Below are 15,000 nucleotides of genomic sequence, written 5' to 3'. Positions count from 1 at the left end.
CACGAGTTGGACTCGCTTTCGCGAGTGTGTGTGTGTGTGTGTGTGTGTGTGTGTGTGTGTGTGTGTGTGTGTGTGTGTGTGTGTGTGTGTGTGTGTGTGTGTGTGTGTGTGTGTGTGTGTGTGTGTGTGTGAGTGTGTGTGTGTGTGTGTGTGTGTGTGTGTGTGTGTGTTCACTTTACACCGTGTGTCCTCCGCCAGCCACGTCGCGACGCACACACCTGAGTCTCCACGTGATGGTGCCACCGGAACCACCCGTCCTGAGGGCCGGTGGTCAGCGGGTGACGGACGGGGTGTTGGGGCCGCTGCAGGAGGGCGGTGCCTGGGAGATCACCTGCAGCGTGGCGGGCGGCGACCCTCCGCCCTCCGTTGTGTGGAGGCGGGACGGGGAGGTGAGTCACTGGGGGTCAGGGGTGAGGGGACGGTGCGACGATGCCTTGACGTTTCCTCTCCCTCGCGACACAGACCCTTCCTGCCCTACAGTTTTATTTTTCATGTGATACTTAAGGAGGTGTTATTCCTCTCATTATCCTTAAGGCGATAAAAGCTAAATCCTAATAGTTACTAAAGTTAGTTTAATGCCTTAAAACTTTCACGGTCCGTTTTATCTTCGCGCTGCCGCCGCCGCAGCAGCAGCCAGCACCCGCGTCGCCAATGCCTTCGCCAACACCCGCCTCGCAACGCCTCGCTTTATGCGGTAAAAATAAACCTGTTAACCCATACTCTCCGACATGGAGGCCGTCACAACCACCTCGCAGGATTACACTCACGAGCAGCGGCAGCCCGTTGGCCGTGAGGTCCTCTCCCTTTCCTCGCGGTAAATTGTTTGATTGCATTGCCTTCCCCGTGGCACGCGTTTGAGGAACGCCTAAGAGGCGGGATGGAGGCGAGGCGCTGGAATTTCGAGAATTTTCAGATTGCAGCTTTGAATTGAGGAGTCTCGGATTCAGGGAAACATTACAGTTGGGGACGACCATTCAGCCAACAAAAATAAGTGTCCTAGCGCGGCGTTTGAGGCTGAAGATCCTCATGAGGGGATTTCCCAAGAGTCAACGGGACACCTAAAGTCTTAATATCGTGTTGCTGTGAAGGTGCACTAGCGTTAAAAAAATGAGAAAAAAAACATGGTTACTGCTGAGAGAAGCTACGGTGAAGTGCTGCTTTGAAGGAAAAAAAAACAAGTGGGCTACTAATTCACACACACATACACACACACACACACACACACACTCACATGAGTTCCGTTGTAGAATGGTTAGTGCACTCGCCTCTTAACCGATAGGTCCTTGGTTCGATCCCTGGGTTGAGTGGAGATGGATGGGCAGTTTCCATTAAAACCTGCACCGTGCCCACCAAGTAGTGCATGGGCGCCAGGTGTCAGTCGTTGGTTGTTTAAAGGCTTAAGTAAGTCTTTCCATGATATTTTTTTTCCATTTCTTTTACTATCGTCTACATAATCAGTAGCTAACAAAGTATATTGAACGTGCTCATAGGATTAGGTTTAGTGGTCTGCCGTTCCTTTCTAACTATATAAACAACGTTTGTCTGAGATTTCTTCGCATTTGCTTTTAATATTTTAAATATGTTTAGCGAACCATTATTTTTTTGTTGTAGAAATAGGACGACGTCCCATAATTGACTTGGAATATGTTAATGAATTATTAAAGCTCTTTTCCGTAAAATACATTCATTATAACAATAGCACCTTTCCCTATTTTAGCGTAGATTGATTATGTCCTTAGCACCCTTCCCCTCCACAAACAGATGTACTGCATCCTCTACTTAATATATATATATATATATATATATATATATATATATATATATATATATATATATATATATATATATATATATATATATATATATATATATATATATATATATATTTCATTAGTTATCCCCTTTTGATTACTAATACAACATTCCGATCGTTCGTATAACTTAACTCGTTACAGTTACGAACTTATGATTCAGCGCAGTGCTCTTTTTTGCCTCGGGATAGGATAATATTTATTATATTCAATTCAGACATATTCTTAACACACTCCCATTATTTGAAAATAAATTAAGTTTTCTGTCCTGAAAGTTCTTCCTAAGCACCCAAAAGTATGTATGCAGACTTATTTTCCATAACGCATTGCAGATGGTACGGCGCGGCACGATTAATTAATCTTATTTCATTAAAAAGAGAAAATTTAGTACCGTAATTCCACTCCGTACCTTTACAGCACATTCTAATCGAACGGGCACTCTTAGACAGCGTACTGTGGTTTCGAATCTTATTTAGTGGCTTTAGTACAAAACTTTCTAAGGAATATGCTCATAGAAAATATTATGTATTTTTTGTTTCTGATATAAAACCTATAAAATTATAACAAATGCAGCTCACTATTAATGAACTATTTTATAATATTCCGTCTTTATTCATTCTTAAAAATCATTGAACTCAATTATAAAGTGGACACAATTTGAATCATTTATTTGGCACACAGTACATGTTATGTTCTTGCATTTACACATCATGTGTTGCAGCGCAAAATCATTATGGCATCAATTATGTTTCCCTTCAGTAGTAACTTAAGTAGTAGATAAGCTACTCGAGAGCATGATTAGAGACAAAATTATGAGTTGCCTCGACAGCCACTCATTAACCAAAGAGTCACATCATGGCTTCCGTATCAAGAGATCCTGCTTGTCGAACCCACTGACCGTTTATAAAAGCCTCTTTTCAGTTCATGACATAACACATCATTGGACGTAATTTATATTCATTTTCGGAAAACTTTTGATCAAGCTCCACAACATAAATTGCCTTAGAAAAGCAAGCAACTAGGTATTTAAGGTAAAGTACAAGGGGTGATCAGAAAGTAATAACAGTTGTGGTCACTACAATAGAAGCTTAGGCGCTGAGTGGGAGAGCTGAAGGGTTTGAGGCAACGTATTCTGGCACCGCTGGTCTGGCTTCTCTTGTCTCGTTGTACTGTGTGACTGCGTCAGTCTTTGTTGTGCTTTGTGACCGGCAACAATGAATTTCTCTATAAGGCGTGCTGTCGGTTCTCCGTCTTCACTCAGTGGAAACTGGAGAAGAAGGCGACGGAGATCCCAGGGGAATTGTTGCAAGTGTAACTGGAATCTACTCTATCACTGGAGACTGTTTCCCGCTTGATTCTTGTTTTTCTGCTGCCCGTGCGCACTCCATTATTGAGGAGAATCCAACCGTAACTCTTCGGTTCTTATACTTAGAGCTTGTCGTCAGCTATGGTAGTGCACATGACATTGTGCATGAAGCGTTAGGGCTGAGGAAGAAGTGAGCTCGATGGATCCCACATTTGTTGACGGAAGAGCCGAAGCGCGAACGTGTGCGTGTGTGTCGTCTCTGGCTTGCTGAATTTGAGCCGAATGGTCCGAAACGGTTCTCGGATGTTGGTCCAGGAGGTGAGTGCTGGATTTCCTTCTTCACCATCCTGGAAAATCAATCCAACAGGGTGTGGTAGAGCGAGGGTGAGACCCAACTCCAAACTTTGAAGGAAATATTTCACAGACGGAAGCACCTCTTCACCATCTTCTTCAATTCCCAAGGACCAATCTGCATGGACGTGACGCCCCATCAGTCCACTATTACTGGCCAGTACAACACCAACCAGGTCATTCCGCACGTCCTGGAACAGCAGACCAAGTCCGCACCCACCCGTGCCCAATCGCGCCTTCTGATTCACCACAACAATGCTGCACCCCACAAAGCTCGCCTCACTGCAGTACCTGGCAGCAAGGGATCACCATTCTCCTCCGTCCACCCTACTCACCTGACCTTGCCCCCAGCGATTTTTGTTTGTTCCCTAAGATCAAGGCTGAGATCGCCGGGAAGCAATTTCATCTCATCCAAGTCCTGGCGCGAGCGGTAAATCCAGAACTTCAGTCCATACCTGATTCTGAGTACTGCAATTCCTTCATGAAGTGGCGAAGAAGGATGGAACTTTGTATAAAGGCAGAAGGGGAGTACTTTAAAAGAATGTAGAGCATTGTTTTGATTTCCCTCCTTTCTGTCAAAAATTATACCTTCACTGTCATTACTTTCTGATCTACCCTCGTACAACAATGGATCCGTTATTGATTGAGCAGCAGACAGCAAAGCGTGGTGATAAATGGAGTTAGATCATAGTTGGTGCCTGTCTCTAGTGTCTCTAGTGGGGTTCGTCAGGGCTCAGTTCTTGGCCCAGTGTTGTTTATAATTTACATCAACGACGTTGACGTTGAACTCAAAAATCTCGTTATAAGAAAAGGTAATTTGTTTACGACACAAACATTGGTAATATGATCCTTTCAAATGAAGACAGACAAAGCCTCCAAGAATATTTGCATAAAACTTCAGCTTAGTCTGATAGATGGGCGAGTCCTTTTAATATAGATAAGTGTCAGGTTCTTTAAGTTGGAACATAAAATAAGAGGCTCGATTACGAAATGTGTGACGTGAGACTCAGAAGCGTTCAGTGTGTCAAGGATCCGGGCATCAAAATCGTGTCAAACCTCAAATTCTCACAGTAATGCATTGATGCAGCAAAATAAAGCGAATAGAATGCTGGTCTTCATGAAGAAAAAAACTTCTCATTTAAGAATATAGAGGCAATACTTCTGCTGTATAATAGTTTAATGTTACCCCACTCTGATTATGCAGTACATTGTTGATCTTCCCACTCTGCGAAGGACATTGTTAAATAATAAAGTATTCAACGTCAAAACAAACCTTACGATGAAAGGCTTTCATCTCTTAACCTGTTCCTTCTTAAGAAACGTCGCCTCCTTGGAATAATGATCGAATGTTTCAAAATACTGAATGGTTTTACGAATGTGATTAAAGCCAAATTGTTTATGATCGATGACACGTTTCGGACGAGAAAAAAATGTCACAGAACTGTAGAGCGAGAATGGAATAAGCTCCCACTTCATTGATTCAGAGCAACACGACTGAATCATTTAAAAACAAACTCAACCGCCACTTTCTTCACTTTAATATTTACTAAAGCAGAAATGCAGTCCTGTGGCAGTTGATTTAGTGTAATTTCATTTAGGTTTAGGGCCAGACCACCTAATCTGGACCATAATGTATGTGTGGTCTGAATAGTAATGTAAATATATCTAAATCATATTAAGTTAGCTAAACGGTAAAACTAAGGCTGATGTAAACCTAGACTACTTTACTCCTTTTCTTTCTTAAGTTGAAAATCGATTGTCTGTCTGCGAGTCTCTTCCTTCCAACACCCTGACATCGCCTTTACGTAGTCTCCCTCTCCCCGCGTCCCATATATCCTGGACGCCACAACGGACATCGGAATCCCTTGAACACCCTGATATCGCCTTTACTTGATCTTGTTTTCCCTGCGTCACACAGGTCCTGGACGCCACGTCGGAGTCCCGGTCCCCGGCACTTACGGTCAACCGGCTCAGCATCCTCCGGCTCACGCGGGACTACCACAACGCCAGGCTCAAATGCCTCGCCTACAATAACAACGTCACCAGCCCCGCCAGTGCCTCCGTCACCGTCAAAATGAACCGTAAGTACCTGGTGAATGTTATTGAGTATAGGCGTGTGTGTGTGTCGTTGTGTGTGTGTGTGTGTGTGTGTGTGTGTGGGTGGGTGGGTGTTGAGAGGGCGCACGTCATCACCAAAATGAATCGTACGTCTTTTGCTATTGGTGCCCATGGGCGTTTCTTAGGGGTAGGGGTGAGTGCCTGTATTAAAAAAAAAAAAAAAAAAACGAAGATAAAATACGATGCAAGTACACATCTGTCTGACTGTGAGAAGAGGCCGGTGAAAGGGAGGTGTACGTGTATATGTGTCAAGGATTTTTTTTTATTTTTGTGGATGTGTGGGGAGTATGTATGGAATGGAGGATGGATGGATGCGCCTGCGCTAAATGAGAATGAGAGAGAGAGAGAGAGAGAGAGAGAGAGAGAGAGAGAGAGAGAGAGAGAGAGAGAGAGAGAGAGAGAGAGACTGATAAGTGAGTATATGTGCGTATCTGTTAGAACTTGATAATTACCAACGTTTGGTAGGATGGGTGTAGGCGCGGAACAAGAAAAATGATGAAAAGAAAAGTTAAGCGCCAGCAGTTTCATGTGTCAGCCAGATTTTTTTTTTTTCTAGGTGCTGTCTGTAGCGGCTGTAGGCTTTCCTTGATGGGCCTCTGCGACGACCTCAGCCTGTTAGTTGCGCAGGAGATTTTTTTTTATAGTGACTGCCGTAATATATGACTCATGGCCCCCGGTGCTCCTCATGACCAAAGTCGCTGAATTTAGGGTTGATTGAGGATCAGGGCAGCTTGTGAGTAATCTTCGGCCACTAGGCGATGGTTAGAAAACTCAGCGTGTTTCGGTGGGACTCGAACCTAGGTCCAATGGGCTCACCACGCCCGCACGTTGACCAGTCTGCCACCGCCGAGGAAGGTGAAATGAAGGTAGAGTGACATGCCTCTTAAAAGAACAAACATTATTTTTTACCTGTATTATTTCCGTTATCTCACCCACTTACCCACACGTTACTTTCTCACTCAGCGCCACTGACACCACATTCCCTAATTAATGCCCTTGAAAAATATATAGATTAAGTCAACACCTGAACAGAAAAACAAGTATCAAATAATGGGAATACAAATGCTGTCAGAGTTGATTTTTCATTTTTTACGTTCAGCCTATGGCACCCGTTGGCTTTCTTGGCGGGGCCTGAGGGTCAGCCCCAACTCGTTTTGTCTCAGGCATATGTTTATAGTGGTGCCATTTTGCTTGGCTCATGCTATTCCCCGGAGCCCATCTTTGATCCTCTTATTAGAGAGAGAATCTAGAGTCCGATTTGATGGGTTATCTTCAGGACAGCATGTGGGTAGTCTTAGGCCACTCGGCGGTGACTGAAAAATCCCAGTTTGTGGTCATGGGAGAGACGTGAACCCAAGTCCTCCTGGACGCCGCGCCCGCACGCCGACCACTCAGCCACCCCCATCGTGTGTGTGTGTGTCTGTGTGTGTGTGTGTGTGTGTGTGTATGGGGAAGGGTGCTGCAGGGTGTTGCAGGGCCTTGCCCCCACGTGGGTGCATAATGGGTGTCCGGGATGCACTTTTTTTTTTTTTTTTTTTTTTTTTTTTTACATTGCTGCCTATTGCGCCGGTAGGCTTCTTCCCGGTGGATCCTGATGGTCGGTCCAAGGCTTCATTCCGGCGGGTCCTGATGGTCGGCCCAGCCCGTTCTGGCGCAGGCGAGTGTTTATAGTGGCGCCATCTTGCATTGGCTCATGCTGCCCTCCCAGAGCTCATTTTTGATCCTAGAATCTAGAGTCCGGATTGATAGGTGGTCTTCTGGACAGCATGTGGGTAGTTTTAAGCCACTCGGCGGCGGCTGAAAAATCCCAGCTTGGTGGCACCGGGCGGGGATTGAACTCGCGTCCTCCTGAACACGAGGCCGTTACTTTGACGACTCAGCCACCGCCTCCCAGAAGCTGCCTCGCTGGGATTAAAGCCTTGTGTGTATGTGTGTGTGTGTGTGTGTGTGTGTGTGTGTGTGTGTGTGTGTGTGAGAGAGTTTGTGTGTGTGTGTGTGTGTGTGTGTGTGTGTGTGTGTGTGTGAGAGAGAGTTTGTGTGTGTGTGTGTGTGTGTGTGTGTGTGTGAGAGAGAGTTTGTGTGTGTGTGTGTGTGTGTGTGTGTGTGTGTGTGTGTGTGTGTGTGTGTGTGTCTCTCTCTCTCGTGTGTTCTGTGAAGGATTAAAGCAAATAAATGACGCCACGCAAAATTAATGCTGCTGTGCCGGAAACTCTGCCGCCATCATAATTCAATAAATTGCCTGTTAAAAGGTTGCGAGGGTTGCGAATGAAAAGGGAGAATTATATTAGTTGTGATGTCAGAGTGGCCGCGGGCACGTTGAGTGTGATATCAGTGACATCTCAAGTAATGGACGGCGGACTTTTGATTTTGCGGCGCCCTTGCCAAAAAGAAAGCCCTAGCCAAAAACAAATTAAAAAGTAGAGGTCGGGGTCGGGGAGCGAGCCTCGACCCCGATCCGGTCTTGCTGGGGGGCCCGACCGTGCGGCAGGCTTCCACAATGCATCCGCATCCGGGGAGCCTGCCGTCAGTGACGGGTACAGGGCAAAGCCTACGGGACCCCTGCACCTCGAAGGAGGAAGGGTCCCCTGGCCCCTCTTTTTGTTTTGGGGGTGGCCGGGGTGGTGCAGAGGCTGCGCCCGCCCGCAGGACCGGGCCCAGGGTTAACCTTCGGAGGGCTCTGCGTTTGGGCTCCTGGAACGTCCGGAGCCTCTCGGACGATGATCGACTGTCCCACCTATCAAATGAGCTCAGAAGGCTGAAGGTGGACATAGTGGCACTCTCAGAGACAAGGAGGCCTGGCAGTGGTGAGACCAGTGAGGGGGTTACGCCTTCTACTGGTCCGGCATGAGCGGTTTAGGGTAGGCGGTGGCCGAACTGGTAGCGTACTGGACCCCCATTCGCCGCGTGATGGACGACGCGGGTTCGAATCCTCACGCTACCACTCGGATTTTTCAGTCACCGCCGAGTGGCTTAAAACTACCCACATGCTGTCCTGAAGACCACCCATCAACCCGGACTCTAGAGGAAGCCGTCCAAGCGAATCAAGAACGAGTTCCGGGGGGCAGCATGAGCCAATGCAAGATGGCGCCACTATAAACACTCGCCTGCGCCAGAACGGGCTGGGCCGACCATCAGGCCCCACCTGGAAGAAGCCTTGGGCCGACCATCAGGCCCCACCGGGAAGATGCCTACCGGCGCAATAGGCAACAACGTAAAAAAAAAAAAAAAATGGCTTCCATGTCAGTGGGGTAGCTATGGGCATCTCCAGCCAACTGCTGCCATTTGTGGTTGAGGTTGTTCCGGTTGATGAGCGTATAATGCGAGTGAAGCTGAAACACACACTGGGCTTCATGTATCTTGTTGCAGTGTACGCTCCTACCGAGATGCGTGAAACTGAAGAGAAGGAAACGTTCTACGCCAAACTCGACTCCGTATTAGACCAGTGCCCTCCCCGGGACACACTCATTGTCTTGGGCGACTTCAGTGCTACTACTGGTACTGACAAGGTTGGCTACGAGCTATGTGTTGATCCCCATGGTTCTGATACCAGAAACATCAACAGCTATCTCCTCCTGAATTTTGTAAGATCCAGGAGGTTGAAAATTGCGGGTTCCTGGCACCAGAGACCAGAGCTGCACCGCTGGACTTGGTATAGCAACGTCAAAGGAGTGGCTAAGGAGATTGACCACATTCTCGTAGTACTCGTTGGATGATCCTTCAGAATTGCAGGGTTTTCCGGAGTGCTGAGTTCTTAGTAACTGATCATAGGCATGTTATTACAACACTAAAGCTTCATGTCAGGTCAAGAAGAATCTCGAGATGCAACAATACTGTGTTTCATCTCGAGAGGCTGGAGGACCTGGCATGTGCTCAGGAGTATGCAGTGACAGTCTCAAATCGGTTTGAAGTGCTCGGCACCCTGGAGGACCCTGTAGAACTGTGGGATACCTTCAAACGTGAGACTGCAAGCTGCCAAGGAGTGCATTGGAGAGCGCCCGAGATCTAGGAGTGGCTTTGCTTCGGTGGAGACCCTGGAGAATATTGGGGAAAGTCGCGCTGCCCGACTTGCTGGGAACCGGGACCAATACAGGCTCTGTCAGGTAGGACTAGATCTCTCCTGAGGAGAGACAATGATAAGTATGTCAGGGGTCTCGCTGAGGAAGTCGAGGGCCATTTAAATGCGAATGACCTTCGACCTGCTTACCGAGCCCTGAAGAAGCTCCGCTCTAAGTCTCCATCTCAGGTGAGCGCTATCCGAACAGCTGACGGCTGCCTCGTGTCGGACATAGATGGACAGAGGGCTCGTTGGGCTGAGTACTTTGATCAGCTATACATGGCGGTCCCTCCAAGTGGGCAGCTTCCAGTTGCTGGGTTGCAGGTGGCGGATGCTGACCCACCCATTGTTGAAAGCCCACCCTCTCTGGTTGAGGTCAGAGAGGCTGTGGCCAAGTTGAGGGGTGGGAAGGCACCTGGCACCTGTAACATCAGTGAGGAGCTACTCAAAGCTGGAGGTGAGGCCATGATCCGCGGGTTGCATGCGGTCTTGACTGCCGTATGGCAGTCCGGTACCATTCCTCCTGACCGGAAGAGGGGGTTGGTCGTCCTTATCTGGAAAGGGAAAGGGGACCGCCAGGAATGCAACAAGTACCGTGGTATTACACTGCTCAGTGTGCCAGGCAAGGTGCTTGCCCACCTATTGCTGATGCGAATTCGCAGCCAGCTGCTGAAGCTGCAGAGACCTGAACAGTCTGGGTTCACGCCTTGCAAGTCAACAACTGACCGTATCCTAGCGCTTCGCGTACTGGTGAAGCACCGACGTGAGTTTCGACAGGGGATGCTTGCAGCCTATGTCGATCTCAAGAAGGCGTTTGATTCAGTGCATCGTGAGGCACTCTGGGATCTTCTGCGACTCCGTGGGATTCCTGCGAGGACTATTGGTCTGCTGACTGGCCTGTATTCTGGGACAGAGAGTGCTGTGAAGTGTGGGGGCGGGGGCTTGTCCAGCTTCTTTCCCGTGAATGCGGGAGTGAGGCAGGGCTGTGTCCTTGCCCCATCGCTTTTCAACACTTGTATGGACTGGGTACTGGGCAGAGTTGTGGACCAGAGTCATTGCGGAGCATCCATTGGCAATACCAGGGTCACTGACCTTGTTTTTGCTGATGATGCAGTAATCCTGGCGGAGTCGCTGGAGGTCTTGGTGATGGCTCTCGAGGCACTGCACGAGGAGGCGAAGCCCTTGGGACTCCAGGTCTCCTGGGCCAAGACCAAGGTACAGGTGTTTGGAGGCTTGCTGGATGAAACAGTACAGTCTGCTCATGCGTGGGGCGAGGACGTTGAGATCTCAGAAAGTTTCACGTATCTTGGTAGCGTAATTCATAACAACGGTGAGTCTGGCCAGGAAGTCTTACGAAGGATTGGTCTGGCCCACGGTGTTATGGACTCCCTCAACACGAGTATATGGCGTTGTCGATACCTGTGCAGAAGGACAAAGATCCGGATCTTCAAGTCCCTTGTGCTCCCTGTCTTACTCTACGGTTGTAAGACATGGACACTAAATGGGGACTTGGAGAGGCGGATCGATGCCTTTGGTAATAAGTGTCTACGCAGAATCGTGGGATATCGCTGGAATAACTTTGTGTCAAACAGGCGACTACTCCGTGAGATTGATTCGACATATATTACCTGCATAGTCCGTCAACGCCAACTCCGGCTATACGGGCAAGTGGCACGTTTTCCAGAAGTTAATCCTGCTCATCGGGTTGTCTCTGTAAGAGACAATCCTGAGTGGAGGAGGCCAAGGGGACGCCCACGGTGTTCGTGGATTGAGCAAGTCGATAGATCCTGCCGGGAGGTACTCGGGTTGGGAAGAGAGCCTGCATGGAGACTCCCCCGGAGGGATCCCGGGCTTGGCGTCGTAGGGTGGGCGAGGCGTCGCGCCCCCCGGCGTATGCCCCCATTGATTAATTGACTGATTGTCATTAAGCCGCGAATTTTGGAAAATCAACCGCTTCGGTGCGATTCGCCATAACCCCCTTATTTCTGGGGCTACAGAAATGTTTTTGGTATCAATTGACGACAAAATGAAAAGGCTATATTTTGTAATAAGCGACCGGGCTCAAAAACCGACTCGAAAGGGTAAAAAATCGAATAAATTCGCAAAAATCGACTCTGAAAAAAAAAAAAAACATTACTGAGTTCCTAACCTTGAAACCCATTCATTTTTTGAAAAGTGAAAAAAAACATATAACAAATAATTTAGTCCTACCAATGTGCTTTCCAATATGATGCATAACATTTCCCTACTCCCAGTAGTTTCGTCGCTAGAGCTCAAAACTTAATCCCTTTTGAGAGCGATTTTTACGAACTACAGATACTTTGCCGTTTTTGTCTAGTGTGGCATTGCTATTGCCTCTAGAAGGCTGTAATTTGGCATGTAGCCCCTCTTTACAATGTAGTTTGACCAGCGTGAAGGATTCTTTGATAGCTTGACTCCAAGTTTGTCGTCGAGCCGTCACAAAATAGCCTGTTTTTCGGCCCTTTTGTTGCGATTTGGACACGTCCTAGTCTTCTGCTTATAACTTTTTTTTTTATTTAAATAGTGCTTTCCAATTTGTTCTATGATTATTAATCTGTATTAATAGAGCTTTCATTTGCCACCAAGCACGCCTTCCTAGCTTCAGCAGTTTTTGCTTGAGCTTGACCAGAATTCGCGACGAAAATTCGCCGACGAAATACCTTCCTGACGCCACAAAAATTAATATATCTGCATAAAAATTCATATATGAACACTTCAATATGTTGAACCTAACCTCCAGGGCAGGATACGCAGGCTGCAAACGGACCCTGGAGGCGGAGTGCTAAGGATGACCCGACCGACCTCTGCACTAGCACTGAAATGGCAATCTTATGACCAAAGCCACCCGAGTCGTTCTGAAACCAAAGGAAACGATCAATCTGTCACGCAGTGTTCGTCCGTCACAATTCCAGTTTTCCGAGTAATGGACTAAAAGACAGTCCATTCCAGGGACAGTGACTTTTACCTCCGTGACGCGAAGTGAAGGACGCGTGTTTGTTTTCCTCTTCGGCGGAGCGACGGGGATTAATAAAGGTGAATTAGATGATATGAGGTGGACATGTAAACGTTCTTCCAGAATGCTTCTATGAGAGAGAGAGAGAGAGAGAGAGACGAACCAAGTCTCTTTTCTTATATAGATCTTGTTTTCTGTAATTAAGGTTTCCTCGTCGGGTTTTACAACAGCTGGCATTGATCGGGATCAGGATTATACTTTTCCTGAGGAGTCTCATACCGACCGGAAATAGCAATAGGCTTTAATAAATTATTCTTCCCCTTTTAATTTTTTACCTTGACTCTGTTGCGTTGCCTTTTTGTAGTATTACCACCACCGTAAACAGCTCCATCCCATATTTACAGCGTTATCAACACCCCGAAATCCTCCTCATATCCCAGCAATGTTAGTAACACCCAAACAGCCACTTCACATCTCCAAGCAGCTTTTTCTGATTCCGACAGTTTCCACTTCTATCCCTGCATTGTTGCCAGCACTCCAAACCACCTCATTCCAACCCCCTCCTCCTCCCCAGTGTGGCCCCTGGTGACGAGGATAGAGGCCCCGCCCAAGTGGCTTCGGGTGGGCCGCGAGTTCGTGATCTCGTGCATCGTGGCGGGGAGCAGACCACACCCCAACGTGACCTGGACGCTCGGCACGCCCACCAGCCTCACGCCCCTGCCGGCCGAGGTAAGCACGCCCTTCTGCCTCTCCGCTTGTCCTGCTCACGTCCCTGCTTGCCAAGGTAAGCACGCCCCTCTGCCTCCCCGCTTGTCCTGCTCACGCCCCTGCTTGCCTAGGTAAGCATGCCCCTCTGCCTCCCCGCTTGTCCTGCTCACGCTCCTGCTGGCCAGGGTTAACACCCCCCCCTGCCTCCCCGCTCGTCCTGCTCACGCCCCTGCTGGCCAAGGTAAACACACACCCCTACCCCTCAGCCCCCTTCCCCCTTACTTGTCTTGCCCACGACCCTGCTGGCTGAGGTAAGCATGCCACCCTGTCTCCCTGTGTTTCCTGCCCACGCCCTAGCTGGCCGAAGTAAGCACATCTCCCTTCCTAGCTGAGGTAGCTGAGTTAGTTGAGGTAGCTTCCTAGCTAGCTGAGGTAGCTTGTATAGCTAGATGTAGTTAGGCTGTTTTGACTCCCTGCTTCATTCATTCTCCTGTTAGTTGAGGGAACTTCCTGCTTTATCCACTCCCTCGTTATCTGAGTGAAACCTCTCTAGCTACCCTCCTCCCTTCCTGAATAACTTTAGCCCGTGTTTATTCCCAATCAGCCTGCTTACCGCCTCACTTTCCTTACTCACTCCCAACATTGCCCTCCCGCGCCTGCCTGTCTATCCCTTCCCATCCTCCCTCTTCCTCCGATTGTCTGCCTAGCTGTTTTCCTTGCCTTTTGTCTCCCTGGTTCATTGTCTCCCTCCAGTAGTTAACTTTAGACTTTCTCATCGTTTTATCTCTCTCCTCTACTCCTTGCTCTTCTTTTTTCTTATGTTACTTTGCCTGTCTCTTGTTTTCTCTCACCTGCTTCCTTCACTTTTAACCCCTATGCCTTTTCTTCCTTGTTCTTCTCGTCTCTCCCCTTTTGTTTCTCTTTCTCCTCCTCTTCCTCCTCCTCCTCCTCCTCCTCCTCCTCCTCCTCCTTCTCCTCGTCGTCGTCGTCGTCGTCGTCCTCCTCCATCTCCTCCTCCTCCTCCTCCTCCTCCTCCTTCTCCTCTCTTTGCTCTTCTTCAACCCCAGTCTCCATATTCACTTCCATCTGCAGCCTCTTCCCACCTCCACGCCTCTTCTCTCTCTTTCCCATGCTCCACCCTCTCCTATTTCGCTTGAAAGACTAAATGATAAAACAGAAAGAAAAAGTAATCAGACTCAGCATGTTAATGTATTGCTTTAAATATATGCATAGCATTTTTGCTAGTGTCTTTTTATTTAAATCCTCATTTTTTTTATTTACCAAGTATATTCTTTTCTCATTTTCTCTCGTAGCAAAGGAGAAACGTGGACTTTCCTGTATAATGCTCGAGTTCTCTGTATTGTACTTTTGTCTGAACCTCCACGAATGTAGCGCTGTACATATATATTTATTTTATACCGGCAACAAAATGCTCATATAGTCCAGGAAAGGTTTTCCTTATCCAGCTCGTTATTTCTTCATTATTTTTTTCCTCGTCACTCTCAGCTCACAGATGAATTTCACATCGTTCACTGAGGTGTTCTGCATGTGCGCGCCGCTCCTCGCCCACACACCTGCCCTGAACGGAATGAAATGAACAGGGAACAGAAAACACTGCCATTGCAGTGCGGGGTTACGCGAATATATTTTGTGCCCAAATTATTTTACCTCATTTTAC

The 15,000-nt window shown here is 47.8% G+C and overlaps 1 protein-coding gene across 1 annotated transcript in view; it reads left to right on the top strand.

The window, feature by feature from the left end:
• LOC126995288 (kin of IRRE-like protein 2) overlaps window positions 1-13,745 on the top strand; it is a 299,367-nt gene extending 285,622 nt beyond the window's left edge. The window contains exons 7-10 of the mRNA XM_050854777.1: window positions 199-389; window positions 5,387-5,549; window positions 13,189-13,343; window positions 13,680-13,745. Of these exons, the coding sequence (XP_050710734.1) occupies window positions 199-389; window positions 5,387-5,549; window positions 13,189-13,343; window positions 13,680-13,745 (575 nt within the window). The remainder of the gene's footprint in view (window positions 1-198; window positions 390-5,386; window positions 5,550-13,188; window positions 13,344-13,679) is intronic.
• The last annotated feature ends 1,255 nt before the right edge of the window (window positions 13,746-15,000 follow it).

The sequence above is a fragment of the Eriocheir sinensis genome, chromosome 7, assembly GCF_024679095.1.
Source record: "Eriocheir sinensis breed Jianghai 21 chromosome 7, ASM2467909v1, whole genome shotgun sequence".
Lineage (NCBI taxonomy): Eukaryota > Metazoa > Arthropoda > Malacostraca > Decapoda > Varunidae > Eriocheir > Eriocheir sinensis.
Note: the sequence above shows the minus strand (reverse complement) of the source record. Positions and strands in the feature narration are given on the sequence as shown.